Source organism: Synchiropus splendidus, chromosome 4 (genome assembly GCF_027744825.2).
Source record: "Synchiropus splendidus isolate RoL2022-P1 chromosome 4, RoL_Sspl_1.0, whole genome shotgun sequence".
Taxonomy (NCBI): domain Eukaryota; kingdom Metazoa; phylum Chordata; class Actinopteri; order Syngnathiformes; family Callionymidae; genus Synchiropus; species Synchiropus splendidus.
In genome coordinates, this window is record NC_071337.1 from 13563088 (window position 1) to 13590711 (window position 27624).

The window sequence follows — 27624 nt, forward strand, 5'->3', positions numbered from 1 at the left end:
GTCCATTTTTAAACTCACAGTTCACATGACAGCCATTGAATGGACTGGAAACATCAGATTAACAATTTATTTTTATTTTTATTTATATCAAAAATTGTTAGCTAGCTGTGAACCTGGTTAACGGCTAAATGCAATCTGGTATTTCAATGGTAAATGAATAGCAAGTGGGGCTTTGCCTCTAAATGTTCATGACATTAATATGGAGATTTATAATATATATGGAGGTTTAGGTTGACCTTGGAAATGTGTGTTGATGTGTCATAACAACTCCCATTTGGACTAAAATTGTAGATGAGCTGTCAAGTATCTAGGAAGCACCAGCTAAGATCATAAAAGAGAAACAAAGAGCAGAAGTGACTTAACTGTGTAGTTGTGTGACAGAACTGTGTTGTCACACATTTAAACATTTCTGGTGCAGGTTGTGGTTGTGTCTGTTTGTAACAATGTTGTGATATTTTGTGGCTGAAGGGGAAATCGGTGTCGTTGACGAACTTCTTCAGGATCGCCCGGAACACCATGACTATGTGCTTTAACAAGGAGCCTGGAGCTGCCGAGGTGGAGGTGAGCCTCCTGGTGGTCTTCACCACGAATGATTCATTTCCGCGTCATGTATAATTGACCGTAGTCCCCTGGAAGATGGACGCGTAGCTGGGTATCACTTCTGAATGCCTGGTGTTTTGTCTGCCACAGCAAGAGTACTGGAGGCTTGTGGAGCAGAGAGACAGCCACGTGGCGGTGCATTGTGGGAAGGTGGACACTAGCACTCATGGAAGTGGTTTCCCGACAGGAAAATCAGAGCCATTTTCAAAGTGAGCGCTGCACGTCTATGAATATCAAATGTCAGACCTAAGTGACTCATCTCTACTGTATGTATTCAGACACGGATGGAACCTCACTGTCCTCCCCAATAACTCTGGATCCATCCTGAGACATCTTGGTGCTGTGCCAGGTAAGCGGAGACGTTTTTCAGACAGCGTGTCTGTTTGGGGCATCAAAGCTGCGACGGTGACATAGACGGTCATTTTTCCTGTTGTTTTGATCGTGTCAGAGTGGATATCCTTGGCTGTTTGCTCTCGCATGTCTCCTGCTGAGTGATGCAGACAGACCTTGCAGCTCTAGCTACAAGCATCTGGAATGCATTGCTCGGTTTTAAAACCACGCTCAAAGTTTGTTTCTTTAAGGATGGCAGTTTGTGTTACGGCAGCAAACAAAATTTTACTTCTCAACAAAACATCAATATGTTCCCGCTCGGCTCATCTGTCCTCTTGGTTCCACAGGGGTGACCATTCCCTGGCTAAACATTGGCATGGTCTTTTCTACCTCATGCTGGTCTCGAGACCAAAATCGCCTTCCGTATATTGATTACTTACACACTGGTGCTGACTGCATTTGGTGAGTTGTTGTGTTGTTGTTGTGCGATCGCTGCTGTTCTGCAGAGGGCTAAAGTGTGTGCTGCTGACAGGTATTCTGTCCCTGCTGAGGAGAAGGCTAAACTGGACAAGGTGGTCCACACACTGCTGCAGGCCAATGGGACCCCAGGACTGGAGATGTTAGAGAAAAGCATCATGGTCAGTGACTTTTGTTTTTTATCTTTTGATCTTGTGATTTTCGTCTAAGATCAACGACATTAGCATAAATTGTAAATATGTATTCAGGTTTCAGTGACATCATTTGAATTGTGCAGTCAGACTGCATCAGCATCATTGTCTTATTCAAACAATGAACCTGTCAAACGTCTGATGTAGATCTCTCCGGAGTTGCTGTGTCGCGAGGGTATCAAGGTTTACCGCACCGTCCAGCGGAGCGGTCAGTTCGTGGTCTGCTTCCCCGGTGCCTTCGTCTCCAAAGTTTGCTGCGGCTACAGCGTGTCAGAGACGGTGCACTTCGCCACGCCACACTGGATGAACCTCGGCTATCAAGCAGCAAAGGTCAGTCCACTGCCTTGTCTGGAAGTGCAGGAAGCTTATGAAGCTGCGCAAAACGTAATAAATAATCTAGTTCTGTTTAAGTTATGTTGTGTTTTTTTAAATATCAAAATTAACTTACATTTGATTAATGTACGGTACACTGAGAACATTTCCAAAAGACATGTCCAGTATAAAAATGTTAAAATAATTCATTCAAAATAGTTCAGTCCAGCCAAGAAATTCTGATTCTGTTTTGCCCTTCAGCTGCTGCACCAGGAAATTAATTTATCATTAATTTTAATTATTTTTTAAATCTTTATTCGTTTAAAATAAAACGTTTTCCTTATATTCAGATGTTTTCGGGGCGGCAGGGTCGTTATTTTCAAAGTCTAAAAATGAATTGCTGGTAAATGAGTCACAACACTGACATCTGGCGGACGGCGGTATTAACTACAATAAGGACTCCCACCAGACGACTCTTGATGTGACGTCAATGTTTTGCGCAGGACCTGAAATGTCGGCGTATCGCCAAACCTTTCTCCATGGAGAAGCTACTGTACCAGATTGCCACAGCCGAGTCCAAGCGAGACAACGGTCTCCTCCTCACCACCATCTCCTCCCTCCTCAAAGACCTCAGGTGAGCTGAAAAAGCCATGGTTCTGAGCGTGAGTCCGGTGTTCTGACCCCGTTGTGTTGCGGTCCGCAGGAACATAGAGATGCATCATCGGCAGGAACTTTTCAAAGCGGGTCTGCTCTCCTCCGCCCGCTACGGCACTCACGACAGCAGCCTGGTGCCCAGTGAGGCGCGGAAGAAAGCTCGCGGTAAATGGCTGGCTCTGGAGTCGTCGGAGCGCCGCTGCCAGATCTGCCAGGACCTCTGTTACTTATCCATGGTGAGATCAGGCTGGCCGCCATGGCGCCTGGCATCCAGTGTTCTCACACGTCTGCCTGTCTGTGCTCAGGTGGTCCAGGAGACTGACAACGTGGTCTTCTGTCTGGAGTGCGCCCTGCGCTACGTGGAGAAGCACAAGTCCTGCCGAGGCCTTAAGATGATGTACCGTTACGATGAGGTGAGCCACGTCAGAAGAAAGGTCTTCTGGCTTCCAATGCTTTCTTCGAAGTGACTCTTCTGTGTGTCCCTCTCTCAGGAGCAAATTGACAGCTTGGTGAGGCAGGTGTGTGGGAGAGCCATGGTGAAGAACGGAGGCAGCGGCGGCGCCGTCATCGTAGGAGCGATGGGCGATTCGTGTCACTCCCCCCCACCGCAGAAGCGAGGGCCTCGGAAACGCTCCTCTGTGGAAGTGGCCCTGTCCCGCCTGTCCTCTAGCCACATGCCCAAGGCCGCCGCTGTGTCCTGAGGGAGGCCGCTCACACCCTGCTACATCTATCACCGACCCACCTCCCCCTCCATATTTAAGATGCGTTGGCGAATATTCACCTCCTCCCTTAGCGCGACGCGCTTGTTTACACATTTAAACAAGGTGTCATTTTTGCACTAGTGTGAAAGAAGAATTAGGTCACATGTATTGGGACGCCTCCGAAACACAACACAAAACCTTTTTAAGTTCAGTTTTGCGACCGAGACTGAAGACACGCCTCCTCATCATGTGACAAAGTTGGACTCCCCCCCTCCCACATCCAGTAGTACCCAAAGTCTCTCCCTTGTTCGGGGCATCAGTGAGGGGGGTAAAACTTGAAAGACAGACAATGTTTGTTTATTGTTGGTTGGCGATATTTCCTCACCTTTTCATTTGAAAAGTCTAGCTTTGTTTTGTTTTTTTCAATAGTTTTTCTTTCTGTGTATTTTATTGTTTCGGTGGATCGGTTGGCGTGTGAGTGTCGGCGGAGCGACCTCGCCGCTCGCCTCACTTCCTGGTTGTGTGGAGGCGCTTCCTCCTCTGCTTGCGAGTGAAAACTGTGCCTGATACTTCGCGAGGAGATCCGATTCTTGGTGCTGTTGCTTCCAATTACTGTATAACAACACAAATGTTCAAATCCCGCCTGGCCCCCACCTCACAGGGCGGACTGGCCTCCAGGCTTCTCTGCGTCTTGATGTGCAATCGTGTTAACATTCCATTCTTCCCGCAGTTTCATCTGTACCAGTCAACATGAATTATTCTATTATTATTGTTATTTTTATTATTATTATTTTATGTTGCGTTTTAACTTTTCCTGATGTGTTTAACTGCCAAAGGCTGTTGTATTCACCGGACGGGGGAAAAAAAACATGTTTTTCTGAATGATCAGCCAGGAGCCTGTTGAAGGTGAGAGAGAGCAGGAAGTGAGTTGTGTGCAGGAGCACACATGATCTACCTCTGGACCATGAAGTTGGTGCAAGAGTTTAAAAGACATAAATCCATACTAAGAATGAAAAGTTACATCCGCTAAAGCTTGCTCTTCAAAAAAAGGTTTTGTCAATTTAAAAATTCATCCTCAGCAATTTAGCGAAAGACAGAAGGCTGGATTCAGAACAGCAGATTTCCCGACCGGAAACGCAACACCTGCCTGTGCAGTTATCTCCAGTAGAGCCACTAGTGTGAGTGTCAAATGTGAAATATCAAACCCTCTTACTATCTTTATTTTTTCCATTTCTGTTTTTGAAGAAACATTACGACCACCACCACATTTTTTCTGTACATAATCCTGTAAATGTCTTTAAAATACGAGCCTTTTTGCGGCGTCGAGTGGGAGAGAAGGAAGGATCGGAGAGGAGGATGAAGAAAAAGCCTTACATTACCCTTTCTTCATCCGTGTGAGTGTCACGCTTACAGGGTTGCTCTGCTAAACATGTATAAAATTTGAAGTGCTGCTTAAGAGATAAGATTATGAGTAGCCAACAACTGCCCCCCCTTTCCCCCTTTAACTAGTCTTTCTTTGTTTAGCTTTACTTTTTTAAAGAAAAGGGAAAAAAGTGAGAGATGTTCACACAAAAAAGATGGGTTTTTACATTTTCATTGCTGAAAATTCAACAACAATGTCGTAGCTTCTCATGTTGCACTGAGCTTGTCAGTGGAGACTGTCAAGAGAAATCCACTTTGTCGTCGTCCCTGCAGAAGACTGAACTGTTTTTGGACTATTTAAAGAAACTGAAACGGAATAACAGTGGTTGTCAAGTTTTTATGGCCTTACCATATTTCTCCCTCTTACGTTTTGTTTGTTCAGTTTAGCTCGATTGTTTCCATTTTTCTACAAACGACTTGCTGACAGCGGGATCTCTGGTGACTTTATTTATTAGCGCCGCAGCTCGGCAGCTCTCCCTCCTCATGGAAAGAGTCTCATATTGGTTTTATTGACAGTTTTTTACTTTTGCAGTTTGTACCTGAGGTTTAATAAAAATGTACCGACAAGTCTTTTTTGCATATTTTCCTGAAGCTTCTCAAACTGCTCCCAGATCGATAACATCACACCTACCTTCTGAAGTTGTTTTGTGAAGGTAGACATACATTTTACACTGAGTGAGAGGGAGAGGTTCATAGATGCAGCTGTGACTAGGGAGGATGGTCAAGTTTGGTTGAGGTGGAGGAGACTCTCATGTGGAATTATTACGGTTTGCATGAGATATATTATGATGTTTAAAGGAGTTATACTTCACCAGAGCGGAAATGATGGAACAACCACGGTACGGTGCTAGCGACCGACCGCTTTTTTAATGTTGCGCAGATCAATAGCAGCGTCTTTACTAGGTAACGTGTGAGTGATGTATTCAAGGACAGACGGCGACTTTCAACAGCAACTATCCGGGAGTCGTGAGGAAGGTTGGCCACGCCCCTCTCCAGTAGTTGGTCTCAGCCAACCCAAAGCGAGTCCACCGTCACATGACGGGAGGTACTTCCGTGTTGTCGCGGTGAGCACGTGAGCCAATGTTTTGCCTCTAATAATGACATAATTTCAATTTGAGCGCCAAAGCTGAACAAGAGCAAGTCATTGAAGTGAGTTTTACACACATTTTTATCTCCTCAATTTGTTGTCGGTTGCTATTGAAACGCGACAGAACGTGCGGATGCATTTGTTTAACTAAGAAGTTACAGAACTACAGAAGATATATATATATATATATATATATATATATATATATAGTGCAAATATAAGTGTCCTCCAATTACGACGTTTTAAATTGTAGTACTGGCACATTCGGAATATATGGCACGGTCATTCCTAATGTTATCATATATAATGTGTAATCTTCGGGCAAAGGAAAGTAAAATATTGTTCATAGTGACCTTCATTTTCATATGTATATATTTTTTCCCGGTTGTAATCCATTTTGGGGGGTAAAGACCAAAGAAAGGAGTCTCAGACACCAAGAATGGCTGTTTAATAATCACAATACAGACTCACGTCCACTCGCTCAACCGTCAAGTGTCATTTACGCTCAACTCAACACTGTATTGCTTTTCCTTATTCAGAGAAAACTGACTGCATACACACAGTAAAATCCCCCCCCCCCCTCTCTCAGCCTGAAGGGAACACAGAATCTCACCAGCTCATGGACCAGGAGTGAACGGACATGCTCCTCAATGCTGTTCCTCCCTTTTGATTTGTTCCTGGATGAGTTGTTCTGTTGTGGTGGAGGGAGACATCGAAAACCAACGAGCAGGAGACAGTTGAAGGCAGGAGAAGAAGACTGGGAGGAGTAAAGCTGTCACGTCACATGACTCAAACATTCTGTACAAAAGGTTTTTCTTCCGGTGCGGGATTTGGTCCTTGGTATCCATGGAACATCAGAGCTTGTGCAGCGCGACCCAAGACCCAAGGCTTGCCAGTGGAAAGAGAAACTCAGTGAAACAGGAAATGTAATGGAAAAGAAAAAAAAAAAAAAAAAACATTTTAATGTGTAAAAAATAGAAAACAATTATCAAAATAAATATTTGATGGTAAAAAAAAGGCTTAACCCAAACTATATAAATGTATAATTACATGGGACAATAATAATAACGTAATATCAGTGCAAGTATATGCATGACTAAGCCTCTAATAAATTCATAATGTAATTTGTCTAAAATGCGAAATATCTGCTAAAGGTAGTTCCATTACTGACCAGCAGGGGGTGGTGCGCTGCTGCGCTGGTCTAGTCAAGTCGTCATGTGACTGCCGGAATGGAAAGAAGATGAGCGAAGTCAAAATACCTGTTAATATCGCTGAGAAGACGCACATATTTGCTAGTATATTTGTTATTAGCTGTAGTTGAAGGTTACACTGAACACCAGCGTGCAGTTAAACAAAAGTAGAAAGAATGAAAGAAACATGTTTTGGGCATCAATATAAAAATCTCTTTATGATGAATGTTTTTAGCATGTTTTAGAAATTGTGTTTCAGTGGAAGGTCAAACTCATGTCTGAGGAATGAACAAATTTAAAGAGCATGGCAGTAGTTTCTCTCTCACTGGCTGAATTTGGGGCCGAACTCTAATGGCGCAAGAGTTTGGCAGCTCTGAGGGCCCTCGGGTTCGTCCCCATTCAAACCTTGGGTGGAACCTTCTCACAGTCTCTGCTGCTGGAGTCCACCAGCGCCGTGTCGGGGGTCACGTCCTCCTCGTCCAGGGTCACCACCACAGGAGGTCGCCTCCTCCTTCTCCCCTCCGCTCCGCCACCTCCCTGGTGTTCAGGCTCCTCCTCCTCCTCCTCCTCGTCCTCCCCTCCCTCCGTGTCCTGGCTGGCCGAGTCGGTGCAGGTGGAGGAGAGCGAGGAGAGTTTGTGGCGAAGCTCCGTCTGGGTGGGCACCTGGAGGCTGATTTCGGTGGTGAAGGACTCGACATCGGGACCTGAGGGAACCGTTTTTCATGAGAAATCGTCAACATGAGCAGAGTGTTGGTTTGAAAATGGCGACTCTTAGATGGTGTCTGAGCTGTGAATCTTTATGTGGCTTGTGAGGCACTGGTGCCTGCCCTGGGTGTCGCCCTCCTCTCACCCCAGGTAGCTAGAATAGACTACCTCTTGAGGGAATAGGCAGAGAAACAGGAAGTGACACCTGCCAGCTGCTGCAGCTCTCAGTGCCCCCTGGTGGTGAAATATACAGGGGGTCGCACACCCTTGGTGAGAATGGATTTCTCATCAACTGTGCTGTTACATCAGCAGTCACTTTGATTTGTGCGTTTGCCGACACACTCCAGACGTGGACAGATGTCGCCTCATACCGGAACATGATGCTAATCAATCTCAGGTGTCACTTCGGCTTCGCTCCACCGCACATAAACCAGATGTGAGGCATCATTCTGAAGGACGTTACTTCGTCCAAGCGTGAGATTTATAGACTATTACTCTCCAAAGTTTCCTTCAGAGGGTTTCACCATTTCCCCAAGTTCACAATATGTTTGACTTTCGTGATGAAGTTTGATTGATCTTTTTTTTGCCCTCTGTGTGTCCTACCAGCAACAGGTGAGGCAGCACTGTTGTCTTCTCCACCCGAGTGTAAAAACACATCCAGAGCCTCGTGGTCGGACATGTCCATCAGATCCATCTGCTCCAGCATGTCCACGTTCACCTCCATGGACGACATGCTTCCTATTGGCTCTAGACAAAACACGGGAGAATCACAGAGTTGGACTGGAGAACCAGGTACAGCACTTGCCCTGAAACACAGGCGCCTTGTTTTGTTCCACAACTTCATCACGAGTTTCAAAGCTGGATGGCAGTTGGAATGACAGAGGCCACACAACAAGGGAGCGGAGAAATGCTGCAGATGCAGGTGAGGGAGATATTCAGGGGTGAGAGAAGGAAACGCTCATAGCGTTGTCTTTCTCTTGGGTTCCACTGTCACTGCGCTGGTGTTTAGAATGTGCGTTACAAGATGGAATCTGAAGCAAACTACTCATGCTAATGCTGCTACCGTATTTTCACCACTATTAGGCACTTAAAAGTCTTAAGTCTTCGCCAATATGGACGGTGCGCCTTATGTGTGCACTGAGTGCTGCGCTTGACTGACTGAGAGCGGTTCCAGCCCGCGCGCTGGTTACGTAGTGGAAACGTGGACGTGAAAGGGGAAGTGTGGGCGTGAAAGCAGACGCTAAAGCCACGCCCCCAGGAGGTACCCGGCAGGTATCTGCATCATGCAAAACAATATTGGTTCGGCTAAGAGACACGCCTACGAAGCACAGTTTAAACTGGAATCGAGCTGCTGCTAGAGAATTCAGCTTCAACGAATCCATAGTTCGCAAGCGGAGAAGCAGGAAACCAAGCTACGCCAAGTCAAGAAGACAAACCTGAGTTTCCGCAGAAACAAGGGGAGATGGTCCGAGCTGGAGGACCGACTCGATCAGTGGATTATTGATCAGAGGACAGCTGTGAGAAGCATCTACAGTGACTACGGTGGCGCAGCAACTTCCGGCGGATTACAAGGAAAAGCTGGCCATCTTCCGTTCAAGCGTATCCGGCCCGGCCACATCACCAACATGGACAAGGTGCGACTCACTTTCGACATCCTGCTGAGTCACACTGTCGAAAAGACGGGGACCAGCGCGGTAGCGGTACACACAACAGGGCATGAAAAGTCGGCTTTTAAAGCTGTTGTACCGTTTCGTATCAGTTTTACCATGCCAGAGCTTTATGATCCGGTGCGCCTTATGTATGTGTCAAATACCTAAATAAGACCCGTAACTGAGACTGTGCCTTACAATACGGTGCACCTTATGGTCGTGAAAATACGGTAAATATATGATCCATATTAGCTTTTCCTTGTGACAAAGCCATATGTTATGTTATGTTATGTTATGTTATGTGTATAAAGTGTGTAACAGCATACAGAAGTAACACAAACATACAACTTAGTTAGAGTTTAAGTACAATTTACATCTTCATTGGAGCCAAAAAACGTGATTTTATTTCCTATGTAGAGTTGTTCAGTGATGTACCTAAGTCACCTGCACTTCCTGCTTCTTTTGTCATCGAAACTGCATGAAAACAAATCTCTTTCTCTAGTTTCATCGCTGTTGGTTAACTGTAGGAATTTCAGATCAATATAAAGACGACTGAAAGTGGGTGAACTTGCTCTCTGCAGGTTTAAAAGTGTCTGAGAAGATATTCACATGGTAACAAACAAACTCTTAATGGTTTGGCCTCGTGAGCATGATATCACTGCATGCAGCAACAGCCAGTTAGTACAGTGGCAGCGGTAAATGGACGGGTTATAGGGGGCAGATACTGCATATGAGCACATGAAGACGTGAGCGATGACAGGGCAGCGGGGAGCAGTGAGAGATTACGTCATGGACTACCGTACCTCAAGAGAAAGAGAAGAGCAGAGGAGGGCAGCGTGGAGGGAGACAGTGAGTAAGAAGAAAGAGTGAAGAAAAAGAGGGAGAAAGAAAAACGTTTCTCTCTGTGGAATCATTCAAAACATTCTGACAAAGTGGTTAGGGGAGGAAAGAAACACATTAGAAATGTTGTGGTCAACTTCTCCTGCACAGTCATGGTTTCATGAACAGAAGTGAGAAGATCCCTCTCACATGCAGAAACAGTGCATTCTGTTTTGTGCCTCTGTCTAGTTATAATGGCTTCCCATGTTTTACGCAAGATATGATGTTAACTTCATGTGTGTTAGAATGTGAAAGAACGATGCTCATCCATCTGCATCACTTTCAGTAGTCACCAGCTCCTTTACACAACAGACCATGGAGGTAGATGAAGCGCCACCAGGGATAACTCACTCCACCACTACGCAAACAGACTCTATGGAAAGCCTCCTGCATTTGCATGCAGACACGCCCCTTTTCTAAACACCTCGCTCCAGTCACTTGCTCCGTGGATGGGTTTTTCTCCACCGGCAGCAGGAGCCAGGTTCTCAGGGCTCTCACTGACTTCACCCCACAGGTGTTGTGAAATATTCATGCTCAGTTAAGAAGCTTTTCCGGCAATTCTGTCCTGGATCTTATCGCTTGTGTCCCGAGTCCACAGCGCCACTGAAGTGATCTGGTGCTTCACCAGATGCTAACACTGTTCGTGTTGAAGGAGATGTGCGCTTCACAATACGTCTTCATCACTCATACACACACTTTGCTTTTGTTTTCGACGCTCTGTGAACTTAACATATTTCAGAATGTCTACTCTATAGAGCAGTGGCAGACACTCTGTGCTCCTTAAATCACAGCATTTCAGTCAGGAGAGGGTCACGTGTTTTGTGTTTACAAGTTTCAAAAAGTGCAAAAACAGAAGAAGTTTTTATCAATGGTTTAGTTTGAAGCCACTCTAAATGCTTTGCAGCTAATAGATATATTGACTGTCAGCAGGAATATTAATCTGGCTACACATTAGCAAAGGACTGTGGGGTTGTCAGGCAGCATCAGCCATTTTTGTAGTCGTTTGTTGCTCATCCCATTTTCCCATTTGTTGTTTTTTTTACCTAGCTACTCAATTCAATTGCAAGAGAAAACAAATGACACTCTAGGTCCCCTTTAGTAGGCATGTCTGAGGGACTCTCATGACTCAACATCCTCAAAAATGGCGGTGAACATCTTGCTCCTAAAAGCTTTAAGAGGGTCCATCAGACTGACTCGGAAATGCTCTTTCTTTATCCCCAGTGTGACCTCATCTAAAAGGTTCCCCAGCAGGAGATCTCTGTTTTTGCCTGGAGTTAAGACTATAGCATACACAACACAGAGTGTGTGTGTTTGTGTGTGAGAGAGAGAGAGGGAGCGAGTGGGGGTGTCCAAGCCTCTTGAGACTGGATTGTAATGCCTCAGTGGCTCCTGACATCCGCTGGCCTTCCTCTTTTTCTTGACTGCCTCCTTTCAGTTCATTCTCCATTTCAGACCCTCTCTTGCCTCAGTGGATCCTGATTTATCTCCTCAGCTTCCCAGACGATTTGTAACTGCACGAAGAGTCACAGTGTTTAAACACTGGCTTCATTTTCATATGTGAGTCGCCTGGAATCATTGTGAGAGGCACTTCTGCAGCCATTTGGTTGCCGGTGTCTGTGCGAGGACGGAATGTCATTTTCAAGAGACTTGAAAGAACAGGCTGCTAAAACATTGGTCTGTTACTCACGCTGGAATTTCACCCACCGCTGCTAATACTTCTGCTTTGTCCTGACACAGCTCTACTGACTTTGCAAGTATAGTACTATACTGACTTTGCTACCTGTTTTACTGCTGGATTAACAAGTACTGGTATTACTGACTGTGGTTACATGACGCCTGACTTGGAGGCTTGATCGAGCTATTGCCTTAGCTGCTCAAGGCTCTGCTTGGAACCACAGTCACTGTCTGTCCATACATACGCCCGCTCAGGGACGTGTTAGAGGATGACATTTCTCCTCTGGGTCGGGAACCTCTTGTGCTCTCCTCAAAAGTATTCATCGACGACAAGTGGTTGAGAATATGACAAAGTTGTCTGCAGGCAGTTGGAGCAGGCGCTTTAGTAGTCAGGCCCATTCGTGCCACGGTCGTCTATTATAAACCAATCCAGAGGATTAAGTCAGGAGCTGAATGAGAAAGTCGAGGCTGCGTCTCTGCAGCATTTGTCTCATGACTGATTCAGGCGGTGTGTTTAGCGACAGGTGCTGAGATTGTGGCGTGGCAGAAATTCATTACGTCTCAATCTTCAGAGAGGGAGTCGAAGTGTGAAGATTTGGGTTGATACTATCAGCAGTGAGGGATCAGCTCATTCAGGGTGTCGTCAGCTTTGCATCGGCCGCTTAAGTGTTTTTCACACCTCCGCTGAAACCTCTTAGTATGCTAGCATCTCTGAGGAGCAGCGGCGTACTCAACACGGGTTCGAACTCACCTCGCCTCTCTGTGATCTGGAGGTAACCTGTTGACAGGTACTGCTCCATGTCCTGCTGAAAAGCTTCCTCAAAGAACTTCTGCCGGTCTTTCAGCTTCACCTGGGGATTCGGGGCGCCTCCCTGCTCGGCACCAGGAACTCGCTGTGCGTGCTCCGCGTCCAGCTCCACTGAAACACACAAGCATTTCACTTGTTAACTACATGAATCCCACTCACCAACTACCGAGCTGCCGAACATGATTTCTGATAGTATCTCATGTAGAGTGCGGGATAAGTCATTGTTAAACACCTCTTGGGGGTAGATCTTCTAACAAAGACACAAATTGACCTTGCTGCAGTGCAGTATTTTCTCTCTCCTCCCACAATGTACTATTTAGTCTGTAATATAAATGAACAGAAGCTGCAGCTGCTGTTCCACATACCATCCTCCTGTGCACTTCCTGCATGCAAAACTGCAAGCTTTGCTTGTCGACAGTCTTGATAAATATTTCTGCCGCTCTTCTTCATCCTCGACCGTAGCACAACAATGCGAAGCGAACGGCTCTAAACGCTTGGTCTGAATAAAGAGACCACATACACGAAGCACCCACATTTGAGAAAACCACATCCTCTGCTCACACGATCGGTAGCACACTCGTGTGAAGAGGTTGACAGTAGAAATCAGAGAAATGAAAATATACATTAGCATAGTTTGTTGTTTATGATAGTGACGTCAAACTGAATATAAGACACCAAATCTATATTTCAGGCGTGCAGATGTATATGAGACTCAGTAGCTAACACAACATCAGCAGTCGCAGTTCAGTATTGTTTCAGACGTTTGGGTTTGTTGAGGCTCTTCAAATTACAATTTAGTAATTTGGGTTTGAGTGGTTTCACGAGGTAATCAATTAAATGATGAAAATGTTTGTCTCAAAATCTATCAGAAGGTGAAGCTCTCTGCTTAGTCCAGTGTTTCCAGGGGTCAGAACAGAAAAGACTCAACTGCTAGAATAAAGTGGTGCAGACTATGAAGTGACGTCAGCAGTACGCCGTCCATTTTGATGCTTGTTGCTTAAGCATACTTTTGCCATGTTTAAAGCTTTTATTTTATTTTATTTCATTCCCTTCATGGGGCCACAAAGGGTCTCCCCTAGCTCCTATAACCAGTCTGTGGTCCAGATCAGCCGTGTAGCATTGTATGTTTTTGGACTGCCTCAGGAAACTGTTGTACCTGGAGGGACTCACACAAGCACAGACAGAATGGGGGGAAAAAAAACAACACACAAAGGAACACAAGTTCAGCTCCTAAGATGGAATCGAACCATCAACCATGACATTTAATCCACCATTTTCACAGCGACACCAACAGGTCAGGAGCTAGGATGCAACCGGCAAGCTCTCACTCATAGGCTGACCACTCTGCCACATGAGCGGAGTCACTCATGTACAGTTACACCCTCAGAATATTCACAAGATGAATCTAATTCCAGCACTAGCTAGCAAGACGACCCTCACACAAAAACAGCGTGAAACAATGAACTCCCACCGGAGACCTGTCATGATGTAGGTACCACCAAGAGCGTTCAGAGACCGGGAGAAGAAAAGATCTGTCGTTTCTCTCCAAGAGTCTGATTTATCTTCCTCATCTGACGTGTCGTCTTATACCTCCCCAACACTCCCTCATCTTTCCCTTTCATCTCTCTCTCTCATCTCCTTCCTCCCCTCGGTGATCGCTCTATTACATTAGTGGACTGAGACAAGATTCCTTGTTGGATTGGTTGATGAAAGAAGGAGGAAGGAAACGGTCCTAAGTTAACCTCATGGCGAAGAAGAAGAACAAAGATACGCGTGATTCTGTGGAATGAAACACAGTAAATTTTAACGCCATGATGAATGGTCCTTTTTCAGTTGTGGCTATGATCTTCACCTGGGGGTCAGTTTGTCTTTGTTCTTGAATGTTTTCCTTTTTCCCCATTTATTTGTTTTTTTTCTAGTTAAAGAATTGAGCTAAATTAATTTACTCCAATTCATGGTCAGTCATTATTAACAGTTCTGATGTGGAGTTGCAAAAAAAACGAGCAAAAATATTTATCCAAAAAGAATACTGTGTGTGTATTGTTATACTGTGTCTGAGGGAACGGCCATGATGAATTTGCCGATGAAAATGCAACGCTAACTACGAAACAGTGAACTTGTGTTGGCAGCATGGTGTGTTTGTACAAAGAAACTATATTAAATGATGTCAGCATTTTATCACCCGTCAAGTCAATTTTAGAACAAAAGTGCCTTATTTAATAGAAACATAGCGCAGCATTTTGTTATAAATGTTCAGAATCTTGCGTGAAAAAATAGACAATCAGTCTATATCACTACAACATTTGTCAATGTGGCAAAATGTCATACATTTGAAACATGATAAATAAAAACAAATATTTTTGAGCTTAATACATAAATTTAAAAAAAATAAAAATGCTTCTCTCTGAACACACTGAGCCGCTTAGTCATGATATTTAACAAGGGACAACGCGCTTGTCTTTCAAAGACAGCAGTTTATCTTCCCATGTTTTGAGTTGAGTTACCGACCATCTGCAAAAAGCACTGTAGGAACTCTTAAAGCTCTTCCCACTGCCTGAGACAACCAGGATTTTAAGAACCTGCATTTGTTGCCTAAAATATGACTTTTTTTTTTTTTTTTTACCTTGGAAAGATTTCACCCTCTGAAGACTAAATGAGGTCATTAAGAAGCTTCAGCTTGAGCTTCTTATCTCCTCAGCCATTCTTTGACTTAAAACGATCCGCTATATAACCTTCCTTTTTCACGCAGCATCTTTCTTCTCGCCTTCCTCCCACTTCCTTCCCCACCATCTTCCTGTGACACGTGTTACTGTATCTACGGGCGCTATTTTTAGCTTGTATTTAGCGCGCAGGATTACGTTTTTGCTGATGACTTCAGTGTGGAGTCATTAAGTTCACAAAATGATGCTCTCTGCAGATGGTCTTCCATCGAGCAGAAGAAGATTTGCACAGGCGTGTTGGCATCCTCACAATGTAGTAAATTGAAAATACACACAAGATTCATGCCACAAGTACACAGCTGCTGGTGAGTCACAGGTGCGAGAATGGAGCGTTACACTTGTCTCAGCCAATTCTTTTTTTTTTTTTTATAAAAAAACAAATGTGGATAATCATGTGTTTCACAAGACTGTGATCTATCTGTGTTTGCTTCCACAATCTTGACACCAGTCCTTTCACGTCCTGCGAGGTTTGCCAGGACTAACACACACAGTGAATTTGCTCAGCTCTGGTCCTCGACTGCAAGCGACCCACAATCCCACAGGGAAAAGATGAGAACAAATAATATTACATAACCTTGTTCTGCCTGTTCAGGTGGCTATTTGTGCTGCTGGATCGATGTGAAATGAGACTTTCACATGTGTAATTACAGCACAGAGGCAGATGCAGGAAGCAGAAGTCGCAGGAAAGGGCTGGTTCAGTGTGGTGGGGTCTATGTGTCAGTGTTGGTGGTTAGGTTTGTGACTGTACAGTTGAACCGACAAACTCAACACACAATGTTTGATGGATGTATTCACTGTATGATAAATGCCTCCCAAAAGAAACACCAAACACTGGTTAAGATGTCCCTGCTTTTGACGTTGGACTTCATTATGTCCAATAATGTGACCAACACTGGATCTAACAAGCCTGAAAGAAAGCAGCTCTTAACGCAGACAAACCTCCTTATTAACACCCAAACACCACATCTCATTACAGCGCTTACATCACACACTCTCTACAAACAGATGAAACGCTCGATATCTCGTGTGCGATAGCGCTTTGTTCTCCTCGTCACTTTAAATGAGCTGTCGAGTCTCCGACAGAATGTGTCCGTTGGCTTATGAGCACCTCATATTTCATCCTCACGCAGCCGTGTTCGGACCAGGAGGAGCGGCTCGACAGAGGAGAGAGCTCCTTCTATTCCAGCACCGCTCACTGAGCCGTGGTATTTTTAGATGCTCACTACACCTCACAAGTGCTAAGGTTTGCAGCCACCGGCGTCACAACAACAATGGCACAATCACTTCTGCCTGGATGCTACACATGGAGTCAACTGGAAAAGACGACAACGCAAAGTGACACAGGATCGGGGGGTGCCGTGTTTCACTGGCACTCTATGGAATATTGCAGATCACGCTCTGATGACCAGGTGCACTACTAAAAATAAAGCAGGAGTGTGTGGCTAAACTTGGAGCTTGACTGCAGACCTTCATTCCCTTATGCACTGAAATAGACAACAGAAGGAGGAACCATCAATCGGTCGGTTAAAGGTGATTTCAGGACGGCGCTAGGCGTCGTCTCCACGTCTGCATCATCGTGCCCATGGCAGCGTGATCCCACGTGATGAGTTGTGTAAGTTGGTACCAGGTTTTTTTATGATAAAGACGGAGCTCAGTGTGTCTTCTTGACTTGAAATGTGTGAAGTGGTCACGTTCAAGTGGAGTGGAAACTTCCAATTTGGTAACAAAGGAGCATTTTTATAAGCTGCAAGTTTTAAATTCATTATTTGAAACTGACTGCCGCGAGAAACTCTGCACGTTATGCCTCGGCCAGGTCTTTCGTCCACACAGATCCAGAGTTTTCAGTCACTGTATCTTACTACTACTTTTTGAAACTAGGGCTGTGTCCCATTTCTCACCCTAACACTCGTTTTTGACCCTAACACTGGGTCTTGCGTGTTCACGTGTAAGTGTAGTGTGTCCCAAATCTCCCAAGACCAAGGGCACTCGCCGTTCACCACTTGAAATGATCCCTTCGAATCGAAGAAGATCCTGAGCTGACTTGAAACCAAGTGGGAATATGAAGTGTGGATAGACAACAGGGATGTTTTAGTACCTTCGAAACGGATCTATCACCACAACATAGCGGCTTCGCTGCTGCAATTTCTTCTCTGTTGGTTCACCAAACCAAGTGCCAAGCCGATGCAAGAGGTTGCAAAAACGTTGGGGCTGGCATGTCCAAAACGTCTCCAACACTCGATACACAGGACACAAAACACGTTGTCTTTACGCGTGGCGTCATGAAGTTTTGTCCCAATTCTCAGGGACGTCAATCACTTCACTTCGTCGTCGGAGGGCGGTTGATAGTGGAGAGCACTCAAAACCAAGTGCTAGTGTTAGGGTGACAAATGGGACACAGCCTAGGTCCCGGAGTGAATACATTTCAACACTCCTAATCCATGTCTCTGTATTGAAAACAATGATGACCCGGCCCCGTCTGATTCAGTGCCAGCGAAGAAGACAGTAATATACATTCAGCAACAACTGCTCTGGTTATTGTTTACATTAACAGGAAATCTTCAACTGCTCATTGTCATGAGCAGCTTGTTTGTTGCCAGAACACTGCAGTGCCTCTACAGTCCAAGTATATGTACTACATCGACACAACCGCTTCGTTTTTACAGAGCACAGGCACGGAAAATGTTCGGATAGGAAAATGTGCAGCTCCGCATGGATGTAGCCATAATCCCACAGTAGTAAGGCTTGAAGTGGGCTTTTGCAGCCAATGTTGGCGCAGTCAGCAATTTGTCCTACTTCGTTTCATGTTGATGTATTCCAAAAGAAGCAAATGTTTCTCCTCCCGTGACATTTCTGAACGTTTACAATAATGGTGGGGATGAAGATGAGGGTCGACAAGGGGTCAAGACGTCAGTCAAGTTTATGATCACATGATTAATTTGACTCAAAAACACATTAGTGCAGTAGAGATTCACTTTGTCCTCCCCGACTGCCCAACATTCATTGGCAGAGATGCTTCACTGAGGCGCCAACAATCCACTCCCTGGACTCAATTTACTGATCATCACATTTGAAGCCTTTTCACCATTTTTCATGGAGTACTTGAGGGACGAAATGTTGCCCTGTTTGCTGGGTCTCTCAAGTGATGAGTGCAGGGCTGTGAAACAAATATGGGGGAGCTTGATTCCTCCACCAGCGCAGCTGATGGTAATGGTGCAATTGTTCATAAGTGCAGGTGTTTTCACACTCGTGTCCAGTTTTAAATAAGCATTTCTTTTCCAAACATCACCACACCAGATACTCAGAAATAGATAGATACAGCAGAAATGGGATCACAGCAACTGGTGATGAAAATGCTACCAATGTGAAACCACCTGGTGATGATCGATGATGAGCTCCAGTTTGGGAAGTCTGTGGCAAAACATTTTCATCAGGTGTAGGGGACAAATCCGCGCTTCAGGTTGGTTATCTGCCTTCACACGTCAATGCATCCGTTTGGACCGCTCTAATCCAGACACAAGACTACATAACATTGGTATCGTGACTTTTTAAAGTGATTTGAAAGCTGACACCCCAAGTTAAGTTCAGCTATTTGGAGGACCTGTCTGTAATGGCGGCCCATCAAAGGTTAGCACCGTTTAATAGCCCCCTTAGTTCAATTGTTCCTCGAGGCTGCGGAACTGTAAAACCCTTCAGAATTCATTCACATACACATTGAGTTGATTTTGTCTCTTTAGTCACTTGGATTCTAATCTGACGGGACTGGGATCAGAAAAAAATATATCTTCCAAACAATCATGAGACGTTTCCTACTTAAACAAAGCGAAATATCACTGTGACAGAGAGATTTGCGTCATCTCTCCAGAAGCTGCAGGACGTGAGGCTTTGTTTGTCGTGAGGTAAATGAGTTCAAAATCAAAACATTTTGTAAATAGCTGGCCCCAAGCAACAACCAAGGATGACTGCAGCAGTAAATGTACTCAACGGATGAAGCCTATTTTTGACTTTTTTTTTTTTCAGCATAAAGGCAGCTGACATTTACAACATTTCCATAGCTGCCAGGCATGTGGCATTTCAGAGCCAGCGCGATCAGGTACGTGTATGTATGTCAGCGTGCAACTTGTGATGATGCAGAATCACAGAGATTCCACCAGCAGGGGCACCGCGGATGCCAGAGGTCACAGAAGACAAGGACGTGGGAATCAAGCGTGTAGTTGATGGTTAACACATTTTACTATAGGTAAAAAGACTCTAATGGTTGTTCCTACAAAGGGTCAATCGCAAGAAATTGCCAGTGTGTTGTTAGTCTGGAACTTAAAGCCCATAATAGTCCTGGCGTTCTTGTAGACTAAACTACAACACTGTTGAGGGAAACACCTCTAGTCAGCCAAGATGGTTCATCCCGAAGATTAATGCCCCGTTTGTCTTAAGCATTAACCAAATGAATCTGAAAATGTTTTGCATTACAATTTAAGACATGTTAAACATGGTTTTAATATGGTTTTCAATTCAATATGGGGTCAGCGAGCACGACAAAGCTTTGTGAAACGTCAGCAGTTTCACCCCCCAAAACTTTCTTATATGTACATAAGTTGGATGATGTATGGTTCCGTCCTTGGAGAGACATCTGTGAAATTAAAGTAGAGCCTGTGTGACTTGCACCCTCACACAACCTTGAATGTAATGTTGCAGTCTAATGTAGCTTGTATCCTTGGACTGGACCCCGCAATGAAAGACATCACCTGTCACCAACTGCAGGCTCCATCTAGCTATAGAGTTAGAGGGCGCTGTTGTGCGAAGGACTTTGATATATGAATCGAAATCAATGTAACAGAAATGCAAATAAATGTCAGAAATATATGTAAATAATACTCATCTCTTTTGAATAGGAAAGACATTAAGGGGTGCACCATAATCCTGAGGAAAATATGTAAAATGAAAATTGAAAACTAATGTAAATGAACACCAAACTATGATGAATATTTCTTTGTTCTTGAGGAGAAAAAAAAATCTTCAAGAACCAACCTTGTTTGACATTTATTTATTTTACGGTTTGACTACCGTGAAGTCATTTAACAATGCAACGGCTTCATTTTACACTCTAATTCAGGCCAACAAAAACAATCACAGCAGCATTTAATGTGTCTGACAGAGCGATAAAGAAGGGGGGAAAAAAACAACAAACTATTTGCCCGTGTTCTCATCAGGCCCTGCCAAATAAATCAGTATTCACCCATTAGGTGGCGAGCAACTGAGGAATTGAAAAGCCTGCAGTCATCCACCAGCCACGCTTCACCTCCTGTGTACTGAGCTCGACTGCGTGGAAAATGGCAAGAAAGAGAAGCGGCTGCTCAGGTCATGAATTCAAACCAGTGCAGGCAGTTTTTAGGGAGAGCTTCTAACAGGTTCATTGCTTCCTCGAAGGTAGCGTCACCCACGCTGATAAAGACGGTGTCCTGGGTAATGACAATGAGTCGGGTAATGACTCTCCCCCCCTGAATGAGGTGATTTTCCCTATCAGATCCTCGCTGCTGAGGGAGACGCTCAGATCCCCAGACAAACTCAGACTGAAAAACAAACTGAAACCTTCAAAAAACAACTTGTAGCACGACTTCCTCTGGGGAGGAGTGGAAAACAGGCTGCGCTCCAGCCCTCTGGCAACCGTGTGATCTCGCCAAAGCCACTCGTAATAAGACGTTTTGTAGGTGTTTTTCCCCTAGATGAACACAGTGCATGTGCAAGATTAGATCCTGGATAAAATAGTTCAGTCAGGTTCAATAATAGTAATAAAAAGATCAAAATAATACTCAGTTCTCATAGACTGAACTTTTTTTATACATTAATATATGTTTTATTTCCAGAATTGTTCCAAATAAATCTAAATAGCATATATAACATCAGTAATGGTCACAGAAAGATGTCAGAAATCTGTTAAAAAAACACAAGCTGTTCATTGTTGAAATAGTTTTTTCCTCACACACCTCTGTATTAAACGTGACCTGACATATGCTGGAGCCAGAGCCTGCTGATCATCACCAGCTCCAACAACAACACAACACCCTCACGCTCTCTTCGATCAATCTTTCATCAGTCTCGTCTGGAGCCTGAACACATCAGCTGCTGCGTTCGGGGTCCACCAGTTTGTTGGTGCCGATCAATGATTGATTATTTTACAGTGCTGATGTGGACTTGAATTCTCAAACAGATGCAGAGTTTAATATGGTTGTAGGGAGAGTACTGAATGAGTATCTCAGGAACTACACTACGAGTTGAGATGAGACAAGGTGGAGTCGGACGATGGCTTCTTCCTGCTGGACCCCTGTGTTTCACTTGGTTTTAGAATTGGTCATGAAGTGCAGAACATATCTCAAGTACCACTAAGTTTTGTGGGGCACCAGTAGAGTTTAGTACAGTGGGCTTGAAATGAGATAATATGCGAATGTGTGAACAACGCCAAAAGTTCTCCCAGAGAGTCATCGCTGAGAATCATGGACACAGACTTGAAGATCCTAAATACAGTCATGTATTCTTGTCTACAAAGTCCAGGCGTGATTCGCTAAAGACTATGCAGAGCATTAAAGCTAATGGTTCTATGGAAGGGTGACGGGTGGGTTGTTGTGGAGGAGGAGGAGGAGCAGTGACAGGAGAGTTTCTGCCCCATTTGTTCAGTGGCTGTGCATCCTCTGGGACAATCGGATCACTGGAATGTGGTGAGAAGGAGGAAGGAGAGGAGGGTAAGTCCATCAGTGAAAGAGTGCGATCACCTATGGAGGGGATGGTGTCAGGTAGACGTGGAAGAATCTAGTCCAAGAGAGAGTGAGGCAGACGGTAAATAGGCCTCAACCAATATGACCAAGTCAAAACAAAAGGAGAAAATGTCAGATGCTTCTTGCTGATATTCTAATGTTGATCATATTGGAGGAACTACAAGTGCCACTAAGCCCCACCTTTTTTGACTCTGAAGTCCATTCCTTTTCTGAAAACTCTGCTGCGAGCCAACTGTGCTCTTCACATCAGCAGCGGGGACTTAATATTTTAAGAGGTGTTTGTTCAACAGCGACGCTCGACTTCGCTCCTCTGTCACTGAGGATTCTTTGCAGCTCTCTTGCTGCTCCTCCTCCCTGCAGAGAGAGTGCCCCGCTGTTAGACCCAGCATGAATTGTTAAAAAGATAATCCCAGCCAGAGGAGAGAGTATTATAAAGAGCATCAAAGGTAAAATGACACAAAAGAGAATCGCAGGGCGGCAGGCTCTGGGGTGCCACGCAACATGGGAGAACATCAAGGCACGTGCTGTATGTTAGTGTAAACCTTCATCTTTGCCCTTCAAGCCATTAAAGAACAATTTCATTTATTTTTTTCTAATGAAAAAACAGAATTTAATCAACCAGTTTTGATGTAAATATAAAGATTAATATTAGTTTAGAAGAATTATTCATGGTTAAAACACTGTTGTACATCTCTTTTACCTACCTACTACCTGCTTTTTAAATATTACTTAAAAGAAAAAATGAAATCTCTTTAATGTACATTCTTCAATTCGACAGTTTGTGCCTGAGTCAAAGAGTTGGGGGACATTATTGAGAAAGTCCCATTCTAAACAACTAGGAATGCCCAAAACGTTTGGTGGCCAAATACCAAATGCATAGCCAGCCAAAAAAAAAGCAAGATTCGGCTTCAGTGGCGAACAGTCACTGAATACAAATAGTGCCTGTGACGTGATCATACACCGTGGAAAGTGTGCTCCACACTCTGCATACAGTGTCGACGTTTTGGGATATTTAAAAGTGTTGGAGGTGGAGAATAGAATTGCAGTTTGCAACAAGTGTTTAACCAATCTATCTGAAGTCTTATGTTTATACTATTGAGCTGTTCACTGTGGCTAAGCAGACATTTTTATCATTTATATTTCCATTTATTTTTGAAAAGCAAAGGCTCTTATGTCATACATAATATTCTCTAAAATGTTCTATAGAGATGCCTTCTAGACTATGCAATATTAAATATTAAATTAAAATGGGATTAGCACGTTTGTTATTCTGCATTCGCCCAAACATTTTAAATTTAATTCGGCTTTGCATCCCTATAGACAACCACTCACACACACATTCTTTATGGTCCTCCTTAATGGTCTACCTTAAAAGGCGGAGTCAACAGACTGTTGACAAAAACACCTCTACACTGGGAAAATACCAGCATACCAGGTGCTGCTAAAGTGCGAGGGAGAACCCTGGGTAAAACATGTGACACCTGGAATAAAACAATGTCCTGAGTGGCTCGACAGTTTCACAGCTTGTGTTCATTTCTTCGGGTCTTCATCATCATGTGTTACGTATCATCTCTGGAGGACACGCTTGATTGGTGGCCCAGAGCGAGTCTCTATTGTTATTCCATCTGTTGTTTTGCCGTGTTGGACGTCCAGCTGGTCACCTGGTGCACAGCGGGATCACCCTTCACACCTCAACGCAGCCTGGGCTGTCTTCTTGTCTCGTCCTTCTCCGCGCGCAGAATTCACGTTTCAGTATTTGTGCTCCTTTTCCAGACCGATCGATGAATCGATAGATAAACAGACAGACAGAAGGACAACAAACTCTTAGAAAAAACAAAGTCTTGCTGCCAGTAAGCACTGACCGCTCAACCGTGGACTTAATTAAAGTCTGACCACAGCCTCGCTTCTTCCTCGCCGTTCCTTTTCCAATTCCCTCTTGAGTGGGAGGAGTGGGTGAAAAAAAGATAACCCACCTGCTGGGGTACATCACACAGGGATGGAAATGTGTTTTTGAAACCATCTGCGACCAGGATTGGAGCCAGAATGTTTTTTGCTCAAAGAAAATTTGTGCTTAATCGAATTTCCTCCTTGTAATATTGTTCTGCTGGGCCATTTTCTCCTCAGTTTTAAAGAATGTCAACCGGTCTGCCACTGTTCATGAAGCGTCGTCTCCACTGAGATAAACCATGTGACAGCTAACATCACATGCCCCCCACATTCTCCTAATAACAATGATTTGGAACCGTGCCTTTGTACTTAAATCAGCAGAGCTGCTTCCTGCTGGTGGAGATAAAGAAGTGGCTCACAGTGGAAAATCTAGTTGTTCTGGATCAGTTGTAACAAGTAATTGCCATGTGAAGGTGATGCAGAGAGGCCTCTGTACAATCTTAGATTTAAATGGAACAAGTCCTCGGCATGGAAGAGCAAACCCACAACTTCAGCCGTGATCATCTGGGTTCACTTTCATGGTTCACAGTTCACTGAAATCCTTTGTGTTTTTCGCAGGAAAGACAGTACAGGGCAAACCAGGACAACCACGTCTGACTCTTCATGATCGCAACACGTTAAATCAATCTGATGCTTTCAGTGAAAAGCAACGTGAAACAGATCCTCCAGATACAGTGGTGCCTTGGTTTTCAAACGTCCCGGAATTCGAAGAAATCTGAGATCGAACAAAAATTTCGAGTTTTTTTTGCTTCTGATTTCGAACGAAAATCCAGAACTCGAACGCCCCTGAAAAAAGTCAGAAAAAATAACATGCGCGGGCCGATCAGCTGACCCACGACATGCTTTGTTGTTGTGTATAGCACAGCCTCTGTATGCAGACGTAGCTACATTTACTGACTGTTTTTTCTTCATATTGAGGTGTAAAACCTTTCCTGTCTCCGCACTGGACCGTGGTAGAGTGTCACAGGGGAGGTGCTCGCTCTCCACACCTCCGAGGCTGGAGCGCTCACTCCAGGGTTTAATGTCCTGTTGTGGGCTGGAGCTGGGACAGGGATGAGGCGAGTCTGGGACAGAGCGTTACTTGGTTTATGACTTTGTCACAGCCAAACTGCACAGAAGCGCACATTCAGAGCTGGACACGCACCGGGCACCTCTTCACTTCTGGAGAGACGTCACTCACTCGGCAACCCCTCCCACATGCAGCGGCCACACACATAGAGGAACAGCGCACCTGCAGCAGACACTCTACATTCACTCCTACAAAAGACTATTTTAAGGCTTGGAACACATCTTTTCTTTTTCCATTCATTGTAATGGGAAAAAATGAAATAATTGATTCAGATTTCGAACAAATCGCTTCTCGAACGGCCGTCTGGAACGGATTGTGGTCGAGAACCGAGGTCCCACTGTATTTGGTTTTTGTGTGATCATCCAAAACCTCAATAACATTTTCATCCTCACCATCCACATAAGGGAACCCACTAAACCAATGCACCTTCCTCCGCACCATCGCCAATTCAAAGAGTTGATAACCTGGTGTCTCCATGACGCTCTTCAATCATCTGTGAGTTTCTTTCTATAAAACACGTACCCCAAAACACTTAACTTGCTCCGCCATAGTCATTCTAGGTCAGTTGTTTTTCTCTTTGACTCTTTTGGCAACTTCTATTGCGCCCATATTTTTGCATCTCTGCTCTCCGGCATTCTCTTTCTTCCTTCCAGCAGAATTCTGGTTTCAACCGTTTCTCCCTAGTCGACTCCTTTTCACTTGACAGTGTTTTTGTTATGAAGTAAGAAACTGCATATTCATGTTGGGCAACAAACAGACCCTGCCAGCTAAGTGCACTGGAAAGACAGAGAGAAAAGAGGGTTTGACAACTGTCCAGAGCTGTACTCTGCATTCTGCTCGGCACAGCTCATTCGACTCCACAATTCTGTTGAGGTTTTGCACCAAAACAAACTCGTCATTTTTGTGGCTGGGATACGCTGTGACAGAACAGAAGGGGCTTTGCTTATTGGGAAGAATGGCCAGCTTTTAATGTTTGCTTTTTATCTTGTTGAATCACTGTTATTCATTGTAAAGACTAAATAACATGAGCGGCATCATTGAGCAGTTGGAGCCATTTGTTTCATCCAGTGCCCTTGGAGGAGCCTGCAGTTTAAAATAGGTCGGTGACCATGACTTTGAGGCTTTAAGTGGAGCGCCTTGACTTAGATTTGGATCTTTCGTCTTCATTCAATTAACCCCCCACACCAAAGGCCTGACTTAAATCATCTCAGCAGCCCTTGCTTTAACATAAACCCCATAAGACGTTGCAGTGTTGGTACAGTATATAGTAGTATGTAAAAATAAACACGTCTATATCACGATGTGTCTATGACTTTATACAACAAAGAGAATATTTTTTGTCTTTCTTGGAAATCAGAGTTGTGAATGACCTCACAGTTGAATTCAGTGTTTTATTTACCAAAATTTGGAAACCATGCTAGCGATGTGCAATTCAAATACGGTGGTACCTCGGTGATCGACCACAATCCGTTCCAGACAGCCGTTCAAGAAGCGATAGGTTTGAAACCTGAATCGATTTTTCCCATTACAATGAATGGAAAAAGAAATAATGCGTTCCAAGCCTTAAAATAGTCTTTTGTAGGAGTGAATGTAGAGTGTCTGCTGCAGGTGCGCTGTTCCTCTATGTGTGTGGCCGCTGCATGTGGGAGGGGTTGCCGAGTGAGTGACGTCTCTCCAGAAGTGAAGAGGTGCCCGGTGCGTGTCCAGCTCTGAATGTGCGCTTCTGTGCAGTTTGGCTGTGACAAAGTCATAAACCAAGTAACGCTCTGTCCCAGACTCGCCTCATCCCTGTCCCAGCTCCAACAACAGGACATCAAACCCTGGAGTGAGCGCTCCAGCCTCGGAGGTGTGGAGAGCGAGCACCTCCCCTGTGACACTCTACCACGGTCCAGTGCGGAGACAGGAAAGGTTTTACACCTCAACATGAAGAAAAAACAGTCAATAAATGTAGCTAACGGGACACGTCTGCATACAGAGGCTGCGTTATACACAATAACAAAGCACGTTCTGGGTCAGCTGATCCGGGGGCGATCGAGTTCTGGATTTTCGTTCGAAATCAGAAGCAAAAAAATCTCCACATTTTAGTTCGAACTCCGATTTGTTCGAAGTCTGGGACGTTCCAAAACCGAGGTACCACTGTATATTCATTGTTACAAAGTTTCTTCATGTTTATAATGAGGTACGCCCTGTTGTAAATTGTAAAGATTTTTTGTAGGAACACAATTAGATAATAGAAAATGTAATGTGAAAGCCAGAAGGAAATGCAACTTAATATAAGCATGATGTACACAGAAGGCTGTGTTTTGCAGCGTGAACGAAAAAAAAATAAAAGAAAAGTGCTGACTCGCAAAAGGCTCCTCTGATGAATAAAGCCAGCCTCCTGTGTGCTGATCACAATGCTCCTCTAAACTCTGGTACACTGCAGAAAGAGCACTGGAGGGAGTG

General features: G+C 44.4%; 2 protein-coding genes across 4 annotated transcripts in view; one reads left to right on the forward strand and one right to left on the reverse strand.

The window, feature by feature from the left end:
- Positions 1–5270, forward strand: part of jarid2b (jumonji, AT rich interactive domain 2b) — a 78059-nt gene extending 72789 nt beyond the window's left edge. For both annotated transcript variants that reach the window (XM_053864104.1, XM_053864105.1), the window contains 10 exons: positions 469–561; positions 691–809; positions 879–949; positions 1278–1392; positions 1463–1568; positions 1746–1928; positions 2414–2544; positions 2614–2800; positions 2870–2977; positions 3056–5270. In XM_053864104.1, coding sequence (XP_053720079.1) covers positions 469–561; positions 691–809; positions 879–949; positions 1278–1392; positions 1463–1568; positions 1746–1928; positions 2414–2544; positions 2614–2800; positions 2870–2977; positions 3056–3265 — 1323 coding nt within the window. In that variant the 3' untranslated portion in view covers positions 3266–5270. The remainder of the gene's footprint in view (positions 1–468; positions 562–690; positions 810–878; positions 950–1277; positions 1393–1462; positions 1569–1745; positions 1929–2413; positions 2545–2613; positions 2801–2869; positions 2978–3055) is intronic.
- A 917-nt stretch (positions 5271–6187) lies between these two features.
- The window catches only part of dtnbp1b (dystrobrevin binding protein 1b), a 28881-nt gene continuing 7444 nt past the window's right edge, over positions 6188–27624 (reverse strand). Inside the window, exons 2-4 of one of the 2 annotated variants that reach the window (XM_053864106.1) lie at positions 12623–12790; positions 8273–8416; positions 6188–7668 (exon numbers count right to left, since the gene is read on the reverse strand). In XM_053864106.1, the coding sequence (XP_053720081.1) occupies positions 7364–7668; positions 8273–8416; positions 12623–12790 (617 nt within the window). In that variant the 3' untranslated portion in view covers positions 6188–7363. The remainder of the gene's footprint in view (positions 7669–8272; positions 8417–12622; positions 12791–27624) is intronic. The other variant, XM_053864107.1, reaches the window with a different exon arrangement.